This window comes from Lithobates pipiens, unplaced genomic scaffold (genome assembly GCF_037356315.1).
Source record: "Lithobates pipiens isolate NorthernLeopardFrog02 unplaced genomic scaffold, aLitPip1_a1.2 Scaffold_22, whole genome shotgun sequence".
In the NCBI taxonomy this organism is placed as follows: domain Eukaryota; kingdom Metazoa; phylum Chordata; class Amphibia; order Anura; family Ranidae; genus Lithobates; species Lithobates pipiens.
The window spans coordinates 17,351,311-17,376,333 of record NW_027507784.1 but is presented as its reverse complement, the minus strand read 5'-3'; the positions used below and the strand labels follow the sequence as shown (position 1 = coordinate 17,376,333).

General features: G+C 42.7%; 1 protein-coding gene across 2 annotated transcripts in view; it reads left to right on the top strand.

Annotated features, from left to right (window-relative positions):
- LOC143923347 (uncharacterized) overlaps positions 1-19,753 on the top strand; it is a 52,026-nt gene extending 32,273 nt beyond the window's left edge. For both annotated transcript variants that reach the window (XM_077446961.1, XM_077446960.1), the window contains exons 6-9: positions 1,752-1,786; positions 5,280-5,309; positions 8,080-8,124; positions 16,779-19,753. In XM_077446961.1, coding sequence (XP_077303087.1) covers positions 1,752-1,786; positions 5,280-5,309; positions 8,080-8,124; positions 16,779-16,793 — 125 coding nt within the window. In that variant the 3' untranslated portion in view covers positions 16,794-19,753. The remainder of the gene's footprint in view (positions 1-1,751; positions 1,787-5,279; positions 5,310-8,079; positions 8,125-16,778) is intronic.
- Positions 19,754-25,023: the final 5,270 nt, after the last annotated feature.

Sequence of the window (25,023 nt, the reverse complement as noted above, 5' to 3'; positions counted from 1 at the left end):
TCAGCACCCCCTTACATCAGAGTGTCCCATCACCAGCTCCCTTACATCAGAGTGGCCCACTGAGACATCGGCCCACCGGAAAACTCCCGGTAGTCCCAATGGCCAGTACATGCCTGGCCCTGCCGCATCATTGGACGTGATTAACAGCAGCGCGAGCCAATGGCTGCGCTGCTTTCAATCCATCCACTGTAACCAATCAATGGCCAGGCTGAGCAGTGAAGAGGATGTCGGGGGTGAGCGCAGGATGTTCGGGGGGTCAGGGAAGTAAAACGGGGGGCTGGTATTGTCTGATGTTTTTTCACCTTAATGCATAGAATGCATAGAAGCCCCTCTTATGCCCCGTACACTGGATAGGATTTTCCGATGGAAAATGTTTGATGGGAGCTTGTTGTCAGAAGTTCCAACTGTGTGTAGGCTCCATCGGACATTTTCCATTGGAATTTCCGACAAACAAAATTTGAGATCTGGATCTCAAATTTTCCGACAACAAAATCTGTTCTTGTAAATTCCAATCGTGTGTAGACAATTTCGATGCAGAAAGTTCCACGCATGCTTGGAATCAAGCAGAAGAGCTGCACTGGCTATTGAACTTTTTCTTGGCTTGTTGTACGTCTTGTACGCCATCGCGTTCTTGACATTCGGAATTTCCGACAAGATTTCTGTGGCCGTGTGTATGCAAGACAAGTTTGAGCCAACATCCGTCGGAAAAAAAACATGGATTTTGTTGTTGGAAAATCCTATCCTGTGTACGGGGAATTACAGATCTTTTCAGTTTCTCTGTGCATTTTGAGCATGGTGGTTCCTCTGCAGTAGGGATGGCCCTGAGTTCTGCTGACCACAATGACCACATAACCGTTTACTAGACATGTGCACTTCATTTCATTCCGATTCGAAATTCGGACGAATTTTCATTATTCGGACATTCGGATGCATCCGAATGACCGAATTACAATGCTAACGAATTCAACCGAATTCGGCCGAAATTCGACTCAATACCGGATTCTAAATGATTTGAACATGATTCGACATTATTTCAACCGCATTCGAAATGATTTGAACATGATTCAACATTATTTCAACCGCATTCAAAATGATTTCAACATGATTCGACATTATTTCAACCGCATTCTAAAATATTTTGTGACCCAACTTTAGGGCCATGTATCTCGGGGTCACTTGGTGCTATAAACTCCCAATTTGGATATGTTGTAGTGCTATTGTATTTTCATACCAAATTTGGAGTTTCTAGCACCAAGTGATCCTGAGATATGTGGTCCCAAATTCGGGTCACAAAATGTCAAGCACTTTTCTGCAGCAGAGAATGACATGAATGAATGGTATGCAAACAAAATAGAACTAGCACTACAACATCCAAATTTGGAGTTTCTAGCACCAAGTGACCCCAAGATACATGGCCCTAAAGTCGGGTCACAAACATTTTCGAATGCGGTTGAAATAATTTTGAATCATGATGAAATCATTTCGAATCCGGTAGAAATATTTTCGAATTTGGTTGAAATATTTTCGAATGTGGCCGATTTTTCTAATTCGGTAGAAAACTAAACGAAATCCGAAAACGAATTTAAGAAAGTTAACGAATAAACGAAATTAATGAATTAACGAATTAAAACGAAATGAAAACTAAACACATTTTTTCCTTTTGAACATGTCTACCATTTACATTTCATTCTATCCAATCTTCAGCCTAAATTTCTTGCTGTTTTACATTTTATTAATTTTTTTTTTTTCAGCATCCATGAACTCGCTCCAGTACTATGATTATCTGGTAAGTAAGCCATGAAAGATGTATTAGTCAAAGATGAAGATAAAAGAACAGTTGCTTAACCACTTCCAGCCCAAGCCTAATCTAGCACTCCTCTCCTACATGTAAAAATCATATTTTTTTTTTGCTAGAAAATTACTCAGAACCCCCAAACATTATATATGTATTTTTAGCAGAGACCCTAGAAAAAAAAATGGCAGCCATTGCTTTTTTTTTGTCACACGGTATTTGCAAAAAATTTTTGGGGGGGGAAACTGTTTCATTAAAAAAACAAAACAGTAAAGTTAGCCCGATTTATTTATTTATTTTATTTGTTGTATAATGTTAAAGATGATGTTACGCCGAGTAAATAGATACCTACCATGTTACACTTTAAAATTACGCACACTCGTGGAATGGCGCCAAACTTCGGTATGTAAACATTTTTACAGTTTACAAGTTTAGAGTTACAGAGGAGGTCTTGGGCTAGAATTATTGCTCTTGCGCTAACATTCGCGACAACAGCTCACATGTGTGGTTTTGACACTGTTTACGTATGCGAGCGAGCGAGCAACGCAAGAACACAACTAGAACAAAAATGTTTGGGTAGATTTAGACATGCATCTAAATCTCCCTTGCCTCTGAAGACCGATCTGCTTCCAAATTGTGCTACATAGGCTACTGACTGGTGGTGAGGAAGTACTGTGATGCTTCCTTACCATCTGTTTTAACCCCATTTTTGTTGACAATCCCACCGCAACCATGTGCATTGCACGCCATTTGCTGTGCTTCCCCATTGACTTTAATGTGTAGTGAAAGGCAGGCTTTTTGCCCGCCAATCGCTACATGTCGGGCAGGGCCGGTGCTACCACTAGGCGAACTAGGCAGCCGACTAGGCACCGTGCTGCCTAGAGTGCAGCCGCGGACAGTTGTTGCTGGGTCCAAACACCCCCCCCCAGAGCGTTCAGCCGATATACTCAATCAGCATTCCTGCTGGCACAGTGTTTTTTTTTATAGCAACAGTGCAGGCTGTGCAGAAATTTAGAGCTGTCCCTGAATGTATAGCAGGTGACAGCATCCACAGCCGCTGCCCACTTTATCTCAGCGTCAAGGTTTGGTTACTAGGACCGCCCATGTCCTAGCAACCAATCACATGCTTGTCCCTCCCCCAGGCCCTGGCATCCAGAGGAGGAGGAAAATCCGCCTCCAAACCTATCTGATCCCAGTGCCCAGCCTTCCAGCTTCCACCTGTCCTGAAGCAGACTTCTGCAATGAGAATAAACAGATCCTGATGTAAGCTGGGGTCTTCACAATACTTCCACTACCCTAACTATTCTCTTAAACCTCTACACTCTCCTTTCCCCACTCTGCTCTTCACTTCTAACTTTGGGGACCCTGATGAAAGGAAATTGGCTCTTGGGACCCTGATATAAGATCGCTTTAGGGACCCAGATGTAAGGGGGCTTTACGGACTCTCATGTAAGGGGGGTTCTGGGGACCCTGCTGTAAGGGAGGTGACTTTGGGGACCCACTTGGAGATAAAATTCGCAAGGAGGTGAAAAAGCATCACTATACATACATTGCAGCATTTTTTTTTTTTTGGCAGGGGGTGGGTGCAAGTAACTGGGCTTGCCTAGGGAGCAAAATAGTCTAGCACCAGCCCTGATGCCGGGTCAACTTAACTGCGTTCATGAAACATCCCCAAGTCAGCGGCTACAAATACTTTAGCAACTGACTTTTATTATAAGGAGGCTCACCTGTCCAGGGATCCAGCGATGTCCTCACCCAAGCTTTGAAGAAATGGATGGCCGCACACAATGCCGTAAAGTCCCTTTTATTGCTCAATCATAAAAACATGAAATAACACCACAGGATGGTAGCAGAACAATGGCAGGTAAAAATGTCTTCTCTGCTATTGTGTGCGGCCGGCCAGCCGAGGCATGCACCTATAGGAGGAGTCCCTTCCCCGGCTCACCTGCTCACCTGTTTTTCATCACTAACCTAATTTGGAGTTTCCTCTTCCTGTTATGTCCTCACCCAAGCCAATTCTTCATTCGGCTTCGGATGCATCTAGAATAAAGGAAACAGGAAGTAAAGTCTTGGGGCTTCACAGACAGTTTCCTACTGCGAGCTGCACAGTGTTTTTATGAATGGTTCTACAGTCTTCTGGTACCTGTGATGTGTCCCAGAAGACTGTGGTGGAATGAGGGGGGGGGCCGAACTTCCGGCTCAGATCACCGCAAAATGTGGCAGTGGAGGCAGGAGGGTGCAAACAAGTGGAACCCTCCCCCCAACAATGACTCTAAAGCATTAGTCCTTTAAAGTGATAAACTTTCTTATTCACCTTTAGAGAAGTGTGGGAGCATTTACAGGGGTTTGTATAATATTTTATCTGCCTGTAACAAGGACCTAATAATTGGTTATTACACAAAATGGCACCTGCTTAGTCAATTTGAAATGCTCACGTTGCTGACAAGTACACGTTAAGGTGAAAAGGAACCTATTGGGGTCCAATCCTGAGTGATAACGTTGGAGGAAATCTCCTGTGCCCTCTGACTTGCCAAGTATGTCACTCAGTTTTCCAGTTCTGATTATAGCAGCGTCCACACGGTTCATCAAGAACCCGCAGATGTTCGGAGCTGGATGAGCAAACCTTTGCCTTCCGGCCTCTGATTTTCTTCCTTGCAGACATCTCCTGAACCTGGTTGCCCTTAGCCCTTGTACACACGGTCGGAAAATGCGTCAGTTTTTGTCCGACGGATTTTGTTCGAAACTGGTGTTGCACACACACGGTTGGACAAAGTTGTCGGAAAATCGGATCGTTCGTAACGTGATGACGTTATTTCGTTACGACGGGATTACGTTCAGGCTAGTAGCCAATAGCTGTGGTCTAGGAATTTGATCTGAGCATGCGTGGAACTTTGTCCAATCGGAATTCTCTACACATGATCGGACAACGTCCGATCGGATCATGTTGTCAGAAAGTTTTATAGCCCAGCTCTAAAACTTTGTCGATCGGATATTCCAACGGAAACAGTCCGATGGAGCCCACACACTGTCGGATTATCCGACAACACGGTCCGATCGGACATTTTCCGTCAGAATGTCCGACTGTGTGTACAAGGGCTAATAGGTAAGCCTTTCCTGAATGTCCCTACATCTGAGCCAATGGAAATGCAGTTTGTGTGTTCACTGGTTTCAGCACCACCCTTTACCTTTACTCACTGTAGCTTCATCCGCACATTGTAGCCTCAAAAAGACTGTACAGCACAAGTTCACGTAGCAGAAGGCTGCAAATCCAACCATGAGCGTGGTGGAAAACCCACGGAAGCTGGCTGCAGTTGAATAAAACTCAGAAGGAATTAAAAAGTTTGGATGTTTAACATTTAGCATTTAGCAGGTCATTGATGTTCATTGCAAAAAAAAAAAATATATATATATATACATATAGTGGTTTCCTGTTGTGGTTTACTTGACTTGACATGAATTCTCATGACCTCTCTCTTCCTCTTTTTAGTGCTCTATGGTACACTGGGTCTGCGACACTGTAAGTTTCCCCAAATATGTGTTTTGTTTTTTGTCATAGATATATCATCCAGATGCATGATGTTGTGGGAGACCTGTCATGTGGCATAAGGAGACTACCATTACTAGATACCCCCACCCCCCCATACTATGTATATTTACAAACTGCATTATAACAAGAAAATCTGTACACTATTAACATACCATATTAGGATAGCTTATTCTTTTTATGAGTATATCCAAAATATCTTTAATTATTATTATACTTCCGCATATGTAAGTGATGCTAATGTTAGGACGTGTATGGACTTTTGTTTGAAACAAAAAGCTTTTCTCCAATTATTATGAATAGGAATGCAAAAACACCTTAGGAGGTCAAATGTTTGTCATAAAGAGGTCAACTTCAGGTCAAAATAGGTCAACTGGAGGTCAAATATAGGGCAAATGGAGGTCAACTATTCTACAGGTCAAATGGAGGTCAGCTCAAGTCAACTGCAGGTCAGAAGAATGTCCAATAGTGGTCAACTACAGGAGGACAAATACTGTATATTACAGGTCAGAGGAAGGTCAGCTTGGGTCAAAGGGAAGTCAACTACAGGTCAAAGGGAGGCTGAGTTGACTTCAGGTCAGTGAGAGGTTGAATGCAGGTCACATACACCTAAAAACAAATTTAGATGGAACTCAGAAGCAACTTGTCACTTAACTAACAGGAAACTGATATGATGAGGGCAGTTTCTTATCTATCTCCAGCCCATGTGTCCCTGAACGTGAGACAGGTGGTGCTGTTGTACAGGAAGAACATGAGTGCCTGAGGATGTCGCTGGCCAAATTTCGGACCTGTGATGCCAACCCGAGAGGAAAAAGCAGGATATGAAGGCAGAAGTATCTAACTTAACTAACAAGAGACCGATATGATGAGGGAAGCCTCTTATCTATCTCCAGCCCATGTGTCCCTGAACGTGAGACAGGTGGTGCTGTTGTACAGGAAGAACATGAGTGCCTGAGGATGTTGCTTGCCAAATTTCGGACCTGTGATGCCCACCCGGGATGAAAAAGCAGGATATGAAGGCAGAAGTATCTAACTTAACTAACAAGAGACCGATATGACGAGGGCAGCCTCTTATCTATCTCCAGCCCATGTGTCCCTGAAAGTGAGACAGGTGGTGCTGTTGTACAGGAGGAACATGAGTGCCTGAGGATGTTGCTTGCCAAAATTCGGACCTGTGATGCCAACCCGGGAGGAAAAAGCAGGATATGAAAGCAGGAGCATCAAGCAAGCAGTCGTTGCTACCCACAATAAACGCTTAAGGGTCCCTGCTCAGGCTTTCAAGGTCCAATGAGTTTGATGCCGCTGACCAACAAGGGTGAGGAGTGGTCCATCTAGAACCAAGCATGCTACATAAATAGGAAGAGATAGCCCGGCCGCCACACACCGTGTCCGGCCTAAATGGTAAAAGCAGCCTCAGCATGATTCATGCAGGCCAGGTCTCTTCCTATTTCTGAATTGGGCTGAGGGTATGCAGGCAGTAGAAACTATCTGTACATAGGTACATGAAGGGTGATGTGGGATTGAGTCAGAAGCAGTAGCTAATTTGCAGAGCAGGCCAATGTCAGCAGGTTGTGCAGCACCAAATCATAGACAGGATCGTAGCCAGAAGCTGAGGTCATAAACTTGATAAGTAGAGGTACAGAGCTGAATCCATAGAATGGTCAGGAGAAAGCCAGGTTGATAATGAAGAAGCATATAAGAGAGCTCAAGAAACTTGCCGAAGACAAATCAGCACTGTCAAAATGCCCCTTAAATATGTTGTTTGGTGTCACCCTGGGCATGCACACATTATTGGGCCCAGATCCACACCCAGTCATGACTCTACATGTACAGCCGAGAGACAAGACACAAGCCAGCTAGCAACAGATAATCTCCGATACACATTAAGCTGATTTCTAACATCAGCTGTATGCACCTGATAGCACTCTCCATTTGTCTATTTACTCTAGCTGTAAGCCCTTGTACACACGGTCGGACATTCCGACAACCAAATCTGTCGGATTTTGTCCGTCGGATTTTGTCCGAAACTGTTGTATACACACGGTCGGACAAAGTTGTCGGAAAATCCGACGTGATGACGTTATTTCGTTAAGACGGGACTACCATCAGGCTAGTAGCCAATAGCTTTGGTGTAGGAATTTGATCTGGGCATGCGTGGCACTTTGTCCGATCGGAATTCTCTACACATGATCGGAGTATGTCCGATCGGAGCATTTTGTCTGAAAATTTTACCAACAAGTTGGAAAACTTGGTCCGTCGGATACTCCGACGGAAACAGTCCGATGGAGACCACACACAGTCGGAATATCCGACAAAATGGTCCGATCGGACACATTCCGTCAGAATCTCCGACCGTGTGTACAAGGGCTTAGAGTTAGTTAGATGTTTGATTGAAATGGCAGAGAATGGCTGAAGGAACGTTGGTGTGTGGGGGGCAGTGTGTGATCTTGGAAGGGTGTAATTGTGACTCTTGAACACTGCTTTGGGTAGACCAATGGACCTTCTGTATCCAAACAATCACAATGACAAAAGAAGCCTGTATCCAAACAGGAAAAAAGACTTGAAGTAGGCTGAAATGGGGTAGATACACTACATGTCTGGACATGGTAGCAGACCTTTTATCTGTGCTGGTGTTTTGGGCATCAACATACATGTGCTGCAAAGCTAAATATATTTACTGACAACAGAAAGTGCCATTGAAAGGTTTGTCCTATTAATAAACACTCTTCCTTTTACGCTGTAGGTCACGCACCGTCCTCACCGAAGTTCCATGGAAGGATTGGATGCAGTAAGTTTTTTCATCTTCAATGTTTTTATTGTTCAATAATAAGGTAAAAACAGTTTTATGAGAAGCACAATGCTTGGTACAAAAGTTAACATGTGTAAGCATATATGATATCGACCTTTAAAGGCACTGTAGCTGTTGAATTTTAATAAGGACACTTACCTGTCCAGCGATCTTGCAATGTCTGCCGCCCGAGACTGGTCCGTCCATCTTAACAAAGGGAAACAGGCAATGGAGCCACTGCCCGTTTCCTACTGCGCATGTGTGAATCGCGCGGCGCTTTGTGAATGGCGCCAATGTTTTCTGGGACACACACACATGTCCAGAAGACAACGGAGCCACTCACTGAAGAGGAGGAAGCACCATGGAATAGGAAGAGGCAGATTAGGAAGACTGCCTAGCAACAGCGGTTTCAGGAAAGTTAATATTAATAAATATATAAATATATATATATATATATATATATATATATATATATATATATATATATATATATATATTTATTATTATTATTATTATTATTATTATTATTATTATTATTATTTTTTTTTTTTTTTTTTTTTTTTTTTAAGAATATTAATGCATTTTTTTATTTTAGGGTGGCCCTCCACTTTAAGGCCTTATTTATACTGCTGCCGGTAAACAGACATTCAGAGGCAGTTTAATGCTTTTTCAACTGCCCCCAAACTCATTCAATGTTATCTTATGTGTACATGTACACAGGTCCGTTTAATGTCGTTTTTTAGGCAGTTGCTAGGCTTTTAGTTGAAGGCAAAAAAATTAGTTCAGACACCAACGTTTTTTCGACATGTCAGATGTTAAACGCAGCTAAATGTGGTAACTCTCGTTTAGCCACATTTCGTTTACAGGAGTTTTTCATTTTTGGCCATTTTGAAAAAAAAAATAAAAAAACTTTTTTTCAAACACCTCTAAACGCAAACGGCATGTAAACGCGGCAAAATGGACGTTTTAAACATGGGTTATTGTGTGTCAAGTTAAATCGTTCAGGAAAGGTTGTAAAAACGTCCCGTGCACATTGAGGCCGCGTACACACGGGCGGACTGTTCGTCCAACTTTGTCCGCTGAACAGTGTTTCAGCGGACAGTCCGCTCATGTGTGGGCTTCAGCGGACAGTTTCAGCGGACAGTCTGACGAACAAAGTTTTTCGGAATTTCCGTAAGACTGTCCGCTGAAACTTGGTTTGAGCGGACAGTCCGCTCATGTGTAGGCTTGTTCGTCAAACTAAGTTCCGCGCATGCTCAGAAAGGATTTACACGGCGAAGGTTGCATTGCAGTGTATAGGACTTCGAATCTCTCGTCCCGTCGTACGTGCCGTTCACGTCATCGCGCAAGTTTTCAGCGGACTGTTCGTTCGTCGTGTGTGGTCAAGTCCGTTCATGCTAATTTTGAACGGACTGTTTGTCAAACTGTTTGACAAACTTAGTTGGGCGGACAGTCCGCGCGTGTGTACGCGGCCTAAGCCTTATAGGATTGGTTCATTAACAATAGTTCTCTTACAAATAGGTGTGCTTTAACATAAGCGCACAAGTTTTGAATCAAATGAAAGGGGGGAAGGTAAGAAGGGATGGGAGAGAAAGGATGTTGTATGGGGGTAGGAGGGGTAAAGGGGGAGGGAGGAGGTAGAGGAAGTACATGCATGGAATAGCTATTTATTCACTTTATTATGTAGGTTTTGTACCAGTTGGACCACGGATTCCACATTTTCCCTATTTTGGTGTAAGAGATGTCTTTTGCGTTTAAGTATGATGGGTTTGGGTCATTTTGATGACCTCAAGCACATCGGGGGGTTTGGCGTTTTTCCAAAGTTTGGTAATGTTGTGTCTGGCTGCTGCTAGTAGGATATGGGTAATTACTCTTCTGTGGGTATTCGGTAGGGATCCTATAGTTAAATTTAATAGGGCAAGATCAGGTGTAGGCGATATGTTCATCTTGGTAATTTGTGAAATAAGTGAGAAGACCTTATGCCAGTATTTTGATAATTGTGGGCAGTCCCAGTGTAGTAATGTATCGGTCCACCTGCAGTTCCTCCAGCATGTAGGAGATGCGTGTTTTCTAAATTTTGCGATTATGTCTGGTGTAAGATACTTTCTTCGTACAAGATTTTGTGTGAGTTCCCACATTGCTGTGCATTTTGTGGCTTGATAGATGGACGGTAGGGCTCTATAACATTGTCCGTCTGTGTATTTTTTACCTAAATCTCGTTCCCATTGGTTGAAATCTATAGATTGTTGGAAAAGCACTTTTTTCTTGGATTGAATTGTTGAAGATAGAACTACCTTTCTTTCCTGGGGAGCTGGGTAGGTAATAAGCTAAAGCTTTAGCGGGAATGGAGATCCAAAGTTGTGGGTTGTTTTTAAGTCAGTGAGCTCTTTGTATATATTGAAAATAGGCTCCTGGGCCTAGTTTTAGGTCTGAGATGAGGAGTTGAAAGGGTTTGATGTGACCATCTAGGGTTAAGTCTGTTAAGAGAAGGGAGTCGTGTTTGGGCCATTTATGGATAGTGAGGTCGGGGATGAGCAGTTTAAGGGTCTGTGAGGGTATGCTGAGAGGGGCCGTATGGGGGACGTTCCACTTGGTGGAAGTGAATTTACACCATGTTCTGGTGTTGCGCTCCTAGCTTTTAGGAGCGCAACACCACTTATTTAATTTATTCCTTTTACAAATTTGGGCATCAGTTTGGCCCTGACGGTGTATGCAGCACCTATATAAACGCATATTGATTTCCCTCTTCCCTTTTAGCGCAGGAGCACCTACCCTTACATACACCATGTTCTGACCTCTGCAAGAATGGTTGGCAGAAGGTGGAGGGGGATCTTTGTTTTAAGATGTACACTGTAGAGCCATGTTATCAGGTTTTAGCCTGGGATGGTATTCCCTTCTATTTTTTCCCAACGAGCAGAGGCCTGTGGTAGGAACCACTCTTTTATCTTGGCTAGTATGCCTGCTGTATAATAATCTTCTATATAAGTGACACCTGAACCCCCTACTAGTCTGTGTTTAATGAGTCTCTTTTTGGACATTTGTGGGTTTTTTTCCCTGCCCATGCACATTTATGGAGGAGATTCTAAAGGGATCTGGTATAATTTTTAGGTACTGGGATAGTAAGAAGGTGAATAAGTTGCGGAAGGATGGTTATTTTAAATGCCACTAGGTGACTAGCCCATGAGAACTCGTTTTTTTCGAACTGGTTAAGCATGGGTCTCAAACTGGTGGCCCTCCAGATGTTGCGAAACTACAAGTCCCATCATGCCATTGCCTTTGGGAGTCTTGCTCTTAACTGTCAGCCTTGCAATGCCTCATGGGACTTGTAGTTTTTCAACAGCTGGAGGGCCACCAGTTTGAGACCTCTGGGTTAAGAGACTGGATGATTTTCCCTTTATATTGGATATAGTTTTCTTTATATAGATTATTTGTGTTTTTGTTAGGGTGATCCCCAAGTAGGTTATGCCTGTTTCTGCCCAGTGGAACGGGAATTGTAGAGACAATAAGTTGCGAGTGGTACTGTCTACTCCCAGATCTAAGATATGTGATTTGGTGGCATTGACCTTGTAGTAGTATATCGCTCCAAATTAGTTTAGGATAGATTGTACCGCTGGTAGGAATGAGTGCGGGTTAGTCAGCATTAGAATTATGTCGTCGGCGAAAAAGCTGATCCTGTGGTTGTGTTTTCCTACTTGAAATCCAGCGATTTGTTTGGTGCTTCTAATAAGTTCTACCAATGGTTCTATTATTAAATTGAAAATAAGGGGTGATAGGGGGCAACCTTGTTGTGTTCCATTTGAAATATGGAATGGAGAGGAGAGTATCTCTGCAACATATACTTGGGCTGAAGGGGTGGAGTATAGTGCCATAATGGCAAATAGTATAGAGTCCCTAAATCCAAACTTGAGGAGAACCTCCTTCATATAGCCCTAATGCACTCTGTTGAATGCCTTCTCTGCATTCAAGGATAGAAGAAGGATAGAAGAAGAGAAGGCGTCCCGTCGGTGCTGGCTGAGGTTTATGAGTCTTCTAGTGGCATCGGAAGTTTGTCTACCTGGGATAAATCTTGTTTGGTCCGCGTTAAAGAGGGAAGCAGGGTGGATATTCTGGTTGCTAGTAGTTTGGCATATAGTTTAAGATCTACGTTGAGGATGGAGATCTAAAATTTTGGGGTATATCCGGGTCTTTGCCTGGTTTGGGAAGAGCAACAATTGTAGCAGATAGCATTTCCTCTGGAAAATTGGAGGAGGCAGCATCATTGAACAGATTTTGGAGGTGGCAGGTGAGTGCTGAGCTGAATTGTTTGTAGTATTCTCCCGGTAGGCCATCAGGTCCAGGGGATTTACCAGTTGGTAAGGACTGAATCATTTTATTAATTTCTTGTTGGGAGAAAGGGGAATTCAGTTCTGTTAGTTGAGACTCGCTGAGGGTAGGGAGATGTGGATTCTGTCAGCATATGGCGGGGATTGTAAGACCTGGGTATTGGCTCCCCAGAGTCTGACAGGGTTGTGTCTGTAGAAAACTGTAGATATTGTGATAGTAATGCTCACTGGCGCGTGGTCCGTCCAGGTAATGGATCCAATGTTGGAGCGTGTGATACGTTGTAGTAGCCATTTGTCAGTTAAATAAAAATCTATTCGGGAGTAAGAGTTGTGGGGAACAGAGAAGGTGTGTGGTGACATCTCAACACATCATAAAGGTAGCTGGATCTGAGAAGGTTTTGCATGGGTGAAGAGTGTCTAAGGGAAGGGTTGGAAGTATCCAGTGAATGGTCGGGAACTGTATTAACATCTCCACATATCAACAAAGAGCCTTGTCTGCACTTATTAATTTTCTTCAGCACTTTGTTGAGAACGTGTATTTGTCATAATTTTTTGCATAGTTGAATTTTGGGCACAATGTATATTTGCAACCTGCTATGGTGCATATCAGGATTAGATATCTACCACCAGGATCTGGTATGGACTCATGTAGTAGGAAGTCTGTTACTTTGCTAATGGCGACTAGTACTCCTCTTATCTTCTTGGTTGGTTAGATGGCCGTTTTGCGGGGTGGTTTAGGCCTTTCAAGTTCAGTGAGAGAATTTTAAGCGCCATCGTATGGTTGATGTAGTGATATGGGTAGCGTACTCACGATCAAGTTGGGATGAGATGTTGATGATCTACCATCATGGGTCCATAGGCATTGGATCTCAAGGTAGGTCCTGGGTTTGGTGGTAGGTTTCACTTTATAACAGTCGAGTAGGTGGATATCCAATTTCTCATGCATGGAGGAGAAAGCAAAGGGAGGGTTAACAGTTGAACAGAACAAGGAGCATATAACTGTACAGCCTCAACAGGAATCAAATAGGCTGTTGCAATTCGATTGGGGGGGGGGGGGGAACAGTTCAATTGAGTCTAGTGTAATGGCTGGGGAGCCATAGAAAGAGACTTTATATGGTTATATGAACATATCACCGACTTATCTGGATTTTAGCGGTTTATTTTGTGAGACCCCAATTGGGTATTGAGCCAGGGGGGGTGGAAGCTTGTCTGGTGGGTTACGGGTATCATAATAGGGGGTCTGGATGGATATAATGCCCCATTCTTCCAGCAATGAGAGGCCTTTTTCCAGGGAGGTAATGTTGAACGAATTTCCATTGTATTCTACTGTTAATCTGATGGGGTGGTTCCATTTGTATGGTATATTGTTGTTGCGTAGTGATTGTATTTAGCTGTCTGCGGGTGTCCAAGGTGTGTTTGGATGGATCCGTATAGATTTGGATGTTTGCATAAGGTCCTGGAAGCTTTCCTAGGGAGCGTAATTTACGTAAGATTTGTTCTTTTGTGGAGAAAAAGTGAATTCTCAGGAGGACGTCTCTGGGGACTTCTTTGGACAGGAAAGAGTGTTTAGGTATGTGGTGAATGCGATCTATGGTGAGGTCCAGGGGGGAGAGTTCAGGAGCTATTGTATGGAAGAGATCTTTGGTGTATTACATGAGATCTTGTGGGGGTACAGGTTCAGGTATTCCCTTCAGTTTCAGGTTGTTATGTCTCAAAGGATCTTCTAAGTCTGCGATTTTGGTACGTAACCAAAGCCTCTCTTCCTCAATATCCTCATTTGCATCAATTAAGTAATTGACCGTTGTAATGTCAGTGATCGCTTATTCTACTTGGTTAACTCTATTACCCATCATAGAAAGCTCAGCTGTGAATTTGTGAGTGAGAGTAGTAAATTCAACTTGTAGAGCAGGGGTGCCCAACCAGTGGCCTGGGGGCCACATGTGGCCCGCGGAGCCCTCTGATGTGGCCCTCGACCTCCTGCTCTAAGATGGCAGGTTGGCAAGCCCAGATCACAGGTTTCTGACCCGCCATCGCAGAGCAGCAGTTTTGTGAATGAAGCCACTGGTAGTAGAAGCAAATGGCTGCGGAGCAGAGCCACATAAGCCAATGCTTTCTGTATGGTGCCCACTCCTGTCACAGGCGGAGTGATACCAAATACACTCCACCTGGGACAGAAACAGCCAGCAATACCAGAATGAAAGACGGTTATTAAAGGTAAGTTTACTACTAAAGTCACAGTATATATGGATATATCTGTTTTGCAGTGGTTATTGGGCTGCTTTCAAAGTGATCCGCAGGTGCAGTGCAGCTGCGGGTTACCTGCATTGAGCCATAGACTTCTATTATTACCTGCGGGTTTGTTGCGCCTTCAGAAAGTGCGCCACACCTGCAGAATATAATAGAAGTTTATGGCAAAGTGCAGCTAACCCCGTAGAAAATCCACAGGTTCACTGTGCTGCACCCGCGCTTTGGGCAAATCACAGCGCATCAGTGTGAAATCAGCCTTAGGCCGCTTTCACATGATTTGTCTGACCCAATCGGACTTACTATTCACCTCGATGGAGCAGCAGATGTAAACTGACACGTGTCTGTTTACACCCGCCTACCTAAAAAAAAAAACAGAAAGGGATTTGCCCCTTCCGTCTGGGCGAATCGGATTGGATCAGAGGGCCCATAGAGTACAGTGGTCTGTGTCTGTGGACACGGACCTGTCATCCTCCCACTCCGCTCATTGTGGCCCACGACCAGTTACCAACTCACTTAAGTGGCCCTCGCTCTTCAAAAGGTTGGGCACCCCTGATGTAGAGAGTGGTGCAGAGATAGTAGCGTCTCAGCAGGGTCTCTTAAAGCTGCGTGCCAAGTACAGGCTGGTTAGAGGTGGGGATATTTGCTATGCGGGATTGGAGCTCAGTTTGTGTTGTGGCTGGGGTTAACCCAGAACTCACCCCTGTGTCTGCTGTTGATGCATCCAGTCTCATCCTTGCTTTGGCTGGACTTGCACACGGAGGACTGTGAGGAGGCGAAGAACTTCTGGGAGGAGATCTCCCAGTATATCCATAGGCCCAGGTCTCACAGATGCCACCGGGTGACATAGACAGGTGGCTCTGCCCTTCCCTAAAAAATAAATGTCAAATGGAGGAGCCAGCATTAGTCAGAGAGCCTCCGTGTCAGCCAAAGCATTTAAGAAAAATATATATATATATTTTTTCTCTAGTGCGGCAGGGGGCGGGATTTGACGACTGATCTACATTGGGAGACACTCTTTTTTTATTTATTAATAAAGGATTTGTCAAAAACTGTTTTTTTTTTAGGGGGGGGATCTGGGGCCCCTTTGTTAAAGGGGGTTTTCAGATTCCGATAAGCCCTCTGCTTGCGGACCCCAACAAACCCAGCCCAGGGTTGTCGGGAAGAGATCCTTGTCCCCATCAACATGGGGACAAGGTGCTTTGGGAGCCCCCCATCCCAAAGCACCCTCACCCCCATGTTGAGGACATGTGGCCTGATATGGTTCAGGAGGGGGACACTCGCTCATTCCCTCCCTTTTCTGACCTGCCAGCCTGCATGCTTAGATAAGGGTCTGGTATGGATCTTGGGGGTGGCCCCATGCCGTTTTTTTTACATTTTTCTATTGCCCGCACTGTTTCCTTTACAGCCGTTTTTTTTTGCAACTCCGAATACTAATCGTCATGAAAAGTTGGTATTTGTTAGAAAACGAATAAACAAAACAAATTTTGCCAGATTATAATAACATTTATTACTATTCATTATTATTTTATTCAGGGATTTGGATACATCCGAATCTCTGAATAACCAAAAATTTGTCCGAATTTGTATTTGAGCCGAAACAAATTACACATGTCTAGTATATACACAGTGGCCAATGTATCAGGAACGCCCTTCTGGTACCTGAACTTTATCTGTAACTATACCCAAGCTTGCAGTGATACTTAAAGTGGAAGTAAACTCCCCTATCGTTTTCAGCCAAGGAAGCTGCCATCTTGGCCTTTGTTTAATCTTCAACTGCTATGGTGCTGCACATGTGATTCGTTATGACACCAGCCATTGGATGGTTTGATAGTTTGGCTGAGAGCACAGCCAATGTGCAGTTAGCATTCCCGGCATGCCTTTTTTTTTTTTAACTGTTTAAACTGATGAGTTTACTTCCACTTTAAGTAACACTCATGTGGTATTGAGGCTTGGTGTGCACCAAGAAACCATCCCCTGTGTGTTTATATTACATTTTGTCTAACATCTGTGTGTCTGTATAAAATTTACATTTCATTTCCTATCTAGAAGACATGCTGAAATATGATTTTTTTTTTTTGATTTTAGCCATTGATTGTATAAAATGTATACATCTCCAATCCCGTCATCAGCTGCTGCCAGAGACAAAGCAATTTGTGGCAATCATCACCAATTCTGTCCAAACCCTTCCTGCTTTTAACTTAGATGATGGTTGTGGAAAAGAGAGAGCCGGAGATCAACGTCCATCCAGCCGTACTGGGTTACTGTAACCGCAACAACTGCTCGAGCCCCAATCAGTTACCCCAACCCCCATCTGGACCATTCCATGGATGTGTTCATGAGTTTGCTTAACATATTGGGATAATGTGTAAATCTGCTTACATCAGACGGCTCTATCTCTACTGAGGATAAAAAAAAAAATCCAGCCAATGATTGAACAATAGAGACCTACAGAGGCCAATGGTAAATTAGGAACTGCCACTGGGTGTCGATGGCACCATGATTTGTTGGGGTAAAATGAGACACCAGAGGGAACTCGCATTTGTTCTTATCAGATGGCTACAAGTTCCCCCTTGTGATTCTCTGATTGCGGAACTGTGTGTCCATGTTTTCTTTTCTCATTCTACCTTCTAATATTCAAGATTTTTATATCCTGTAAGAGACTCATTATCAACAAAATCACTTACATATAGAAGCTTAAAGTGTTACTAAACCCAGTAATATGAAAATAGTTCATCCTCCCCCCCCCACACTAGGGATGAGCCTGGTGTTCGATTCGAACCCATGTTCGAATCGAACATCGTCCATTCGTCCGTTCGTCGAAAACAGAACTTTGTGGGCCGCTCGCATCAAATTCGTGTGATACAAACGGCCCACAATGCACTGCGCCAGTCGCAGTGCATTGCTGGCTGATGATTTGCCAAGCATGCACTGTGACCCCACATGCTTGGCCAATCACAGCTCCGGCAGCGAGGAGAGCCATAATTGGCCACAGGTTGGATGCCTGTGGCCAATTATAGCTCAGGGGGTTTAGTACACGCCCCACACTATATAAGGCTGCCAGCACGGCGGCCTTGTGTAGTGTGTTGCGGCGTTCATAGAGAGAAGGATAGGCAGGGACAGTGTCAGCTTTGCTTTACTTCCTAACCTAGCACTGTTACAGTGAGTGTAGTGTTCAGGGAGAGAGCAGGATAGGCAGGGACAGTGTCAGCTTTGCTTTGCTTTCTAACCTAGCGCTGTTACAGTGGATGTAGTGTGCCTCCTGCACAGCAAACACCTGAATCCCCCCCGCCTCATTACTGGTATTGTGTAGTTCATTTGTGCAACACAGGCATCTGCCTAACATTAACATAACATATTTTGGGTGTGGGGTTCCCCTTAATATCCATACAAGACCGAAAGGGGCTGGTAATGGGCTGGGGTATGGGGGTGATGGGGTAGCCATGCCATTTTTCTCAAAGATTTTCCTCCATATTGCCAGGACAAGACATTAATTAATAATTACCTAATTAATGCTTTAATAGCCGCAAGCAGTTTTAAATGGCTTTTTTTCCTTTACAAATGTCATTTTGTGCAGGGACTGTTCTAAACATGGGAAACATGCGCCACGTCACAGGCATACTTTAGACAACCCCCCCCCAGGTACGATATTTAAAGGAATATTTCACTTTTTTTTTTACTTCATGCATCATGAAAATGACTGCTCCAGAAAAAACGTCAGTTTTTAAAACTTCTTTTTGCATTGATTCAGGTCCCGGGGGGTGTTCAGCTCATCCCTACCCCCCCCCACCCCCCCAACCAACACACACACACAGTGCCCACAGCTTATAAATCTTCTTTTTGCATTAAAATATTGCCACTGTATACCCTTTTAGGCTGATCTGTATACCACAGTCACTTGATAAGCTGCACAGTTTCTCCAGTGCTGAGAGTTCAGGTAGGAGGAGATTTCCCCTTCAGCCTGTATACATGCCCACATGTGTGAAGCCAATATCATGTGACCTGGCTATCTCTGAGAACAATTAAATGTTCTCTCCAGCATAAAAGACACAACTGAGCATGTGCAGGTTGGCTATTGCCTGTGTGTTAGCTGGCCTTCCCAAGATAGACATTACAGGAAGGGGAGGATCTGTGTATACAGGATCAAACAGCCTTTTTACACACTGTAGAGGATTAGCCACCTTAAGTTCCACAGTGAGTATAACAAGCTGTGTTTAAATGAATAGAGGTGTGTATCTATCACAGGGTGGTATCTGTGGATACACTAAAAAGATCAAAATAATCAAATGCCACGTCCTGGTTATCACTTTAAAGGAATAAGAACTTTTAGGGAATTGGGAGATTGGGAATAAAAATAAAAAAATACAAATAAGAGAACCTTCACATAAAAGACCTCAAAGGAAAGTGTGGGTTCAATTGGACTTTTTAGGCATAAAGAACAGTTGTGGAGACAACCGATATGTTCAAGAGAATATATCTCTGTTTATTATCAAAACAAATTATATATATATTGTGAACAATCAAAATTTAGGATAAAAACAATAAATTTTTCTCCTTATAAATACACATTAAGTCCTATTTGATATCCTATCAAAGTTAATATAATCCAGTCAGAATTTACAGAAAGAAACTAACAGTTGTATATATATAAAATAGAGGATATCAAATATATAGTCGAAACTTAAGTATGTTCTGGTGCTCTACATGTTTCGTGTTTATTGGATAACGCTTCTTCAGGAGCTTATAGCAATGTTCTATAATGTAAAGAGAAAACAAGAGGAAAAACATATGTATATATATGCAGTACAACACTAAAAAACCAAACATAAATTATATATATCTAGATAAACATTACATATTCAGTTATACCAACTGTCAAGGTGCTAAAGTGTTCTATAGGATTGGAGGGGGGGGGGAGGGGAGGAAAAAAAAAACCCATCCCCCAACAACACATGAGAGGAACACAGTGTGGGAACGGATATAACATTCTTATTTTGTATCTTCTACTGTTCATATGCATTTACTTACATTTCTTCGTGGGTATGTCCCAGGAGGGGAGAAAAGAGCCACAGAAGGAAACAGGAAGGTTGACGAAGTTAAAAAAGGCATTTTTTCCAAAAAGGTAAAAAGTAAAAATGTAGATTTAGGTTGGTGGGATCACTTCACATTGTGTTGAGCCCTAGGGCTTCAAACATAAGGTTTAGATAGACATTTGTGATATGTTCTAGCCGAGAGGCGTGTAATGGTAGATACTCTTGTATCCCCTGCACTGTGTAGAAAAGCATAATAAAAAAAAAAAAAAAAAAATTGTTTTAGAATTATTTTTAAAGAATATATATTAGAAAGTTGTGTATATAGTGAAAAGGAGTTAGCCTGGTTAGTTAGGTGAAGCGTTAAATATTTAACACAAACATAAGAGGGGAGAAAAAGCCATGATAGGACATATATGGAGGTAATCAGAAATAGCAGTGCCAGTGCTTACAAAAAAAGGCAGAAGAAGTTATAAAGTAATTGTTTGAAAGAAGAAGGTAAGGTGTGTGCATAGATATACAAATCTGTTACCTTTAAGTGAAGTGGTCCCTTCCAATGATTGCAGCAAACCAATTTCCCGCAGAGTAAAAAGAAAGCAAGGGGGAACATAAAAGGCAGCCTGTTCAGCCTGTTCACCCCTGTAGCGCTTGTTGTTTGAAATTTTTGTGGCCGCTGTATGTGGACACCAGCCCTGCGTGTCCTTTTATGTAGATCCGTCCCGGTAGTGACGTCACTCCGTAATGAGCGGAAGTGACGTTCATCTACCCGACCAGCGTCTCTACCGATACATCCGGCCGGCCAAGACGCCGCAAACCGGAAAAGTGCGGTGTCCTCGCATTCGGCGCACGTGTCAGAATTGTGGGCCACTAAAACGTTCCGCCACAACCTCAGACAACATACACCGGATCAGGGAGGAACACCTACTGATGTTCCTCCCCGATCTGCGGAAATGAAAGGGGGCCCTGACCCGGACGCATCGGAAGGAGACATAACACAGGGGGCTGTGGATGACCAACAGTCCCCCGTGATTCAGCGCCGGACCCACACGTCCCAAATGGAGAACCATGGGACCATCGTGGGCGGCGCTTACGTGGTCGCACACTGTAGTTCCAAAAAAAAAAAAAAAAAAAAAAAACCTCCCATATTTTGAACACCTGAACATCAACACAGCAGCAGTTACAATAATTATAAATTAATTATTACAAATAAAATTAATTTTTACAAAGAAGAAACCCTATTCAAGAAAAGGAATTTTTTCTAAAATTCAAAAAACAAGGGGAAAAAACATAAACAGAAAAAACCCATTGATCAATTATAATAATTAATAATTGAGTCCTGATGGAGTATATAGTATAATAAAATTCAAAGACAACATTCACATGTCAAAAATGTCTATATTCACATCAGGATATTTAGTAAGTGAGAGAAAAAAAAAAAAAAAAAAAGGGAAGGAAAAGGTGGAAGAGGGGGGAAAAAGAGGAGAGAGACCTACAAGAACGATTTATATGATTGAGTCTCATTTAAGTCCGGAGCTTGAGTGGCATTGAGTTTCTCAATCCAAATCGTCTCTCGTTGTAGGATGCATTTGTCCCAATTTCCCCCACGTGGGTCCTTTGGTATGATCTCTAAGACGCTAAACAAAATGCAGGTTGCATCAAATGCATGGCATAGATCAATGTGTCTACTCACTGTTGTTAACATTTTTCCATTCGAGGATACATATACATGATCTTTGATGCATTGCCAAAGACATCTCATAGTCTTTCCGACATAGAAGGCTCCGCATAGACATGTCATTAAGTAGATTACGCCTTGTGTTTTGCAATCTGCCCTAGACTTTAGGTAGAGAAACTCTCCATTTGGAAGTGCGATTTCTGCACCCTGTTTAACCCAGGGGCAGAAGTCGCAGTTTCCACATTTGTATAGACCAGTACAGTTTGTTGTCTCTTGTCTTTTGGGTAAATAGAAACTTGATACCAGATGGTCTCTTAACGAGGTAGTACGTCTAAAAGTTAAATTAGGTCTTTTTCCTATATGCTTCTTAATTATTGAGTCTTGGTGTAGGATGTGCCAGTGATTTGCAAGAATACTGCGGACCTCTTCATGTTGGGATGAGAAACGTGTTACCAATCTTATGCTGGTTTCTGTTTCAGGGTTACATTTTTTCTTTGAGTATAATAAGATGTTTCTTGGTTTCCTGCATACTCGATTGTACGCCCTCCGTAATTGGGATTTACTATACCCTCTGGCTAACAATCGTGTACGGAGGAGACCAGCCTCTCTGTAAAAGTCATTGTCATGAGTACAGTTTCTACGTAGTCTAACATACTGTGCATAGGGAATGTTTCTTACCAATGAGCTGGGATGAGCACTTGCTGCATGGAGTAGGGTATTTCCTGCAGTTTCCTTACGATATATATCGTAAGGAAATACCCTACTCCATGCAGCAAGTGCTCATCCCAGCTCATTGGTAAGAAACATTTCCTGCAGTTTCCTTACGATATATATCGTAAGGAAATACCCTACTCCATGCAGCAAGTGCTCATCCCAGCTCATTGGTAAGAAACATTCCCTATGCACAGTATGTTAGACTATGTAGAAACTGTACTCATGACAATGACTTTTACAGAGAGGCTGGTCTCCTCCGTACACGATTGTTAGCCAGAGGGTATAGTAAATCCCAATTACGGAGGGCGTACAATCGAGTATGCAGGAAACCAAGAAACATCTTATTATACTCAAAGAAAAAATGTAACCCTGAAACAGAAACCAGCATAAGATTGGTAACACGTTTCTCATCCCAACATGAAGAGGTCCGCAGTATTCTTACAAATCACTGGCACATCCTACACCAAGACTCAATAATTAAGAAGCATATAGGAAAAAGACCTAATTTAACTTTTAGACGTACTACCTCGTTAAGAGACCATCTGGTATCAAGTTTCTATTTACCCAAAAGACAAGAGACAACAAACTGTACTGGTCTATACAAATGTGGAAACTGCGACTTCTGCCCCTGGGTTAAACAGGGTGCAGAAATCGCACTTCCAAATGGAGAGTTTCTCTACCTAAAGTCTAGGGCAGATTGCAAAACACAAGGCGTAATCTACTTAATGACATGTCTATGCGGAGCCTTCTATGTCGGAAAGACTATGAGATGTCTTTGGCAATGCATCAAAGATCATGTATATGTATCCTCGAATGGAAAAATGTTAACAACAGTGAGTAGACACATTGATCTATGCCATGCATTTGATGCAACCTGCATTTTGTTTAGCGTCTTAGAGATCATACCAAAGGACCCACGTGGGGGAAATTGGGACAAATGCATCCTACAACGAGAGACGATTTGGATTGAGAAACTCAATGCCACTCAAGCTCCGGACTTAAATGAGACTCAATCATATAAATCGTTCTTGTAGGTTTCACTCCTCTTTTTCCCCCCTCTTCCCCCTTTTCCTTCCCTTCTTTTTTCTTTCTCTCGCTTACTAAATATCCTGATGTGAATATAGACATTTTTGACATGTGAATGTTGTCTTTGAATTTTATTATACTATATACTCCATCAGGACTCAATTATTAATTATTATAATTGATCAATGGGTTTTTTCTGTTTATGTTTTTTCCCCTCGTTTTTTGAATTTTAGAAAAAATTCCTTTTCTTGAATAGGGTTTCTTCTTTGTAAAAATTAATTTTATTTGTAATAATTAATTTATAATTATTGTAACTGCTGCTGTGTTGATGTTCAGGTGTTCAAAATATGGGAGGTTTTTTTTTTTTTTTTTGGAACTACAGTGTGCGACCACGTAAGCGCCGCCCACGATGGTCCCATGGTTCTCCATTTGGGACGTGTGGGTCCGGCGCTGAATCACGGGGTACTGTTGGTCATCCACAGCCCCCTGTGTTATGTCTCCTTCCGATGCGTCCGGGTCAGGGCCCCCTTTCATTTCCGCAGATCGGGGAGGAACATCAGTAGGTGTTCCTCCCTGATCCGGTGTATGTTGTCTGAGGTTGTGGCGGAACGTTTTAGTGGCCCACAATTCTGACACGTGCGCTGAATGCGAGGACACCGCACTTCCGGTTTGCGGCGTCTTGGCCGGCCGGATGTATCGTTAGAGAAGCTGGTTGGGTAGATGAACGTCACTTCCGCTCATTACGGAGTGACGTCACTACCGGGACGGATCTACATAAAAGGACACGCAGGGCTGGTGTCCACATACACACGCAGGGCTGGTGTCCACAAAAATTTCAAACAACAAGCACTACAGGGGTGAACAGGCTGAACAGGCTGCCTTTTATGTTCCCCCTTGCTTTCTTTTTACTCTGCGGGAAATTGGTTTGCTGCAATCATTGGAAGGGACCACTTCACTTAAAGGTAACAGATTTGTATATCTATGCACACACCTTACCTTCTTCTTTCAAACAATTACTTTATAACTTCTTCTGCCTTTTTTGGAAGCACTGGCACTGCTATTTCTGATTACCTCCATATATGTCCTATCATGGCTTTTTCTCCCCTCTTATGTTTGTGTTAAATATTTAACGCTTCACCTAACTAACCAGGCTAACTCTTTTCACTATATACACAACTTTCTAATATATATTCTTTAATAATAATTCTAAAACAATTTTTTTTATTTTTTTATTATGCTTTTCTACACAGTGCAGGGGATACAAGAGTATCTACCATTACACGCCTCTCGGCTAGAACATATCACAAATGTCTATCTAAACCTTATGTTTGAAACCCTAGGGCTCAACACAATGTGAAGTAATCCCACCAACCTAAATCTACATTTTTACTTTTTACCTTTTTGGAAAAATTGCCTTTTTTAACTTCGTCAACCTTCCTGTTTCCTTCTGTGGCTCTTTTCTCCCCTCCTGGGACATACCCACGAAGAAATGTAAGTAAATGCATATGAACAGTAGAAGATACAAAATAAGAATGTTATATCCGTTCCCACACTGTGTTCCTCTCATGTGTTGTTGGGGGTTGGTTTTTTTTTTTCCTCCCCTCCCCCCCCCCCAATCCTATAGAACACTTTAGCACCTTGACAGTTGGTATAACTGAATATGTAATGTTTATCTAGATATATATAATTTATGTTTGTTTTTTTAGTGTTGTACTGCATATATATACACATATGTTTTTCCTCTTGTTTTCTCTTTACATTATAGAACATTGCTATAAGCTCCTGAAGAAGCGTTATCCAATAAACACGAAACATGTAGAGCACCAGAACATACTTAAGTTTCGACTATATATTTGATATCCTCTATTTTATATATATACAACTGTTA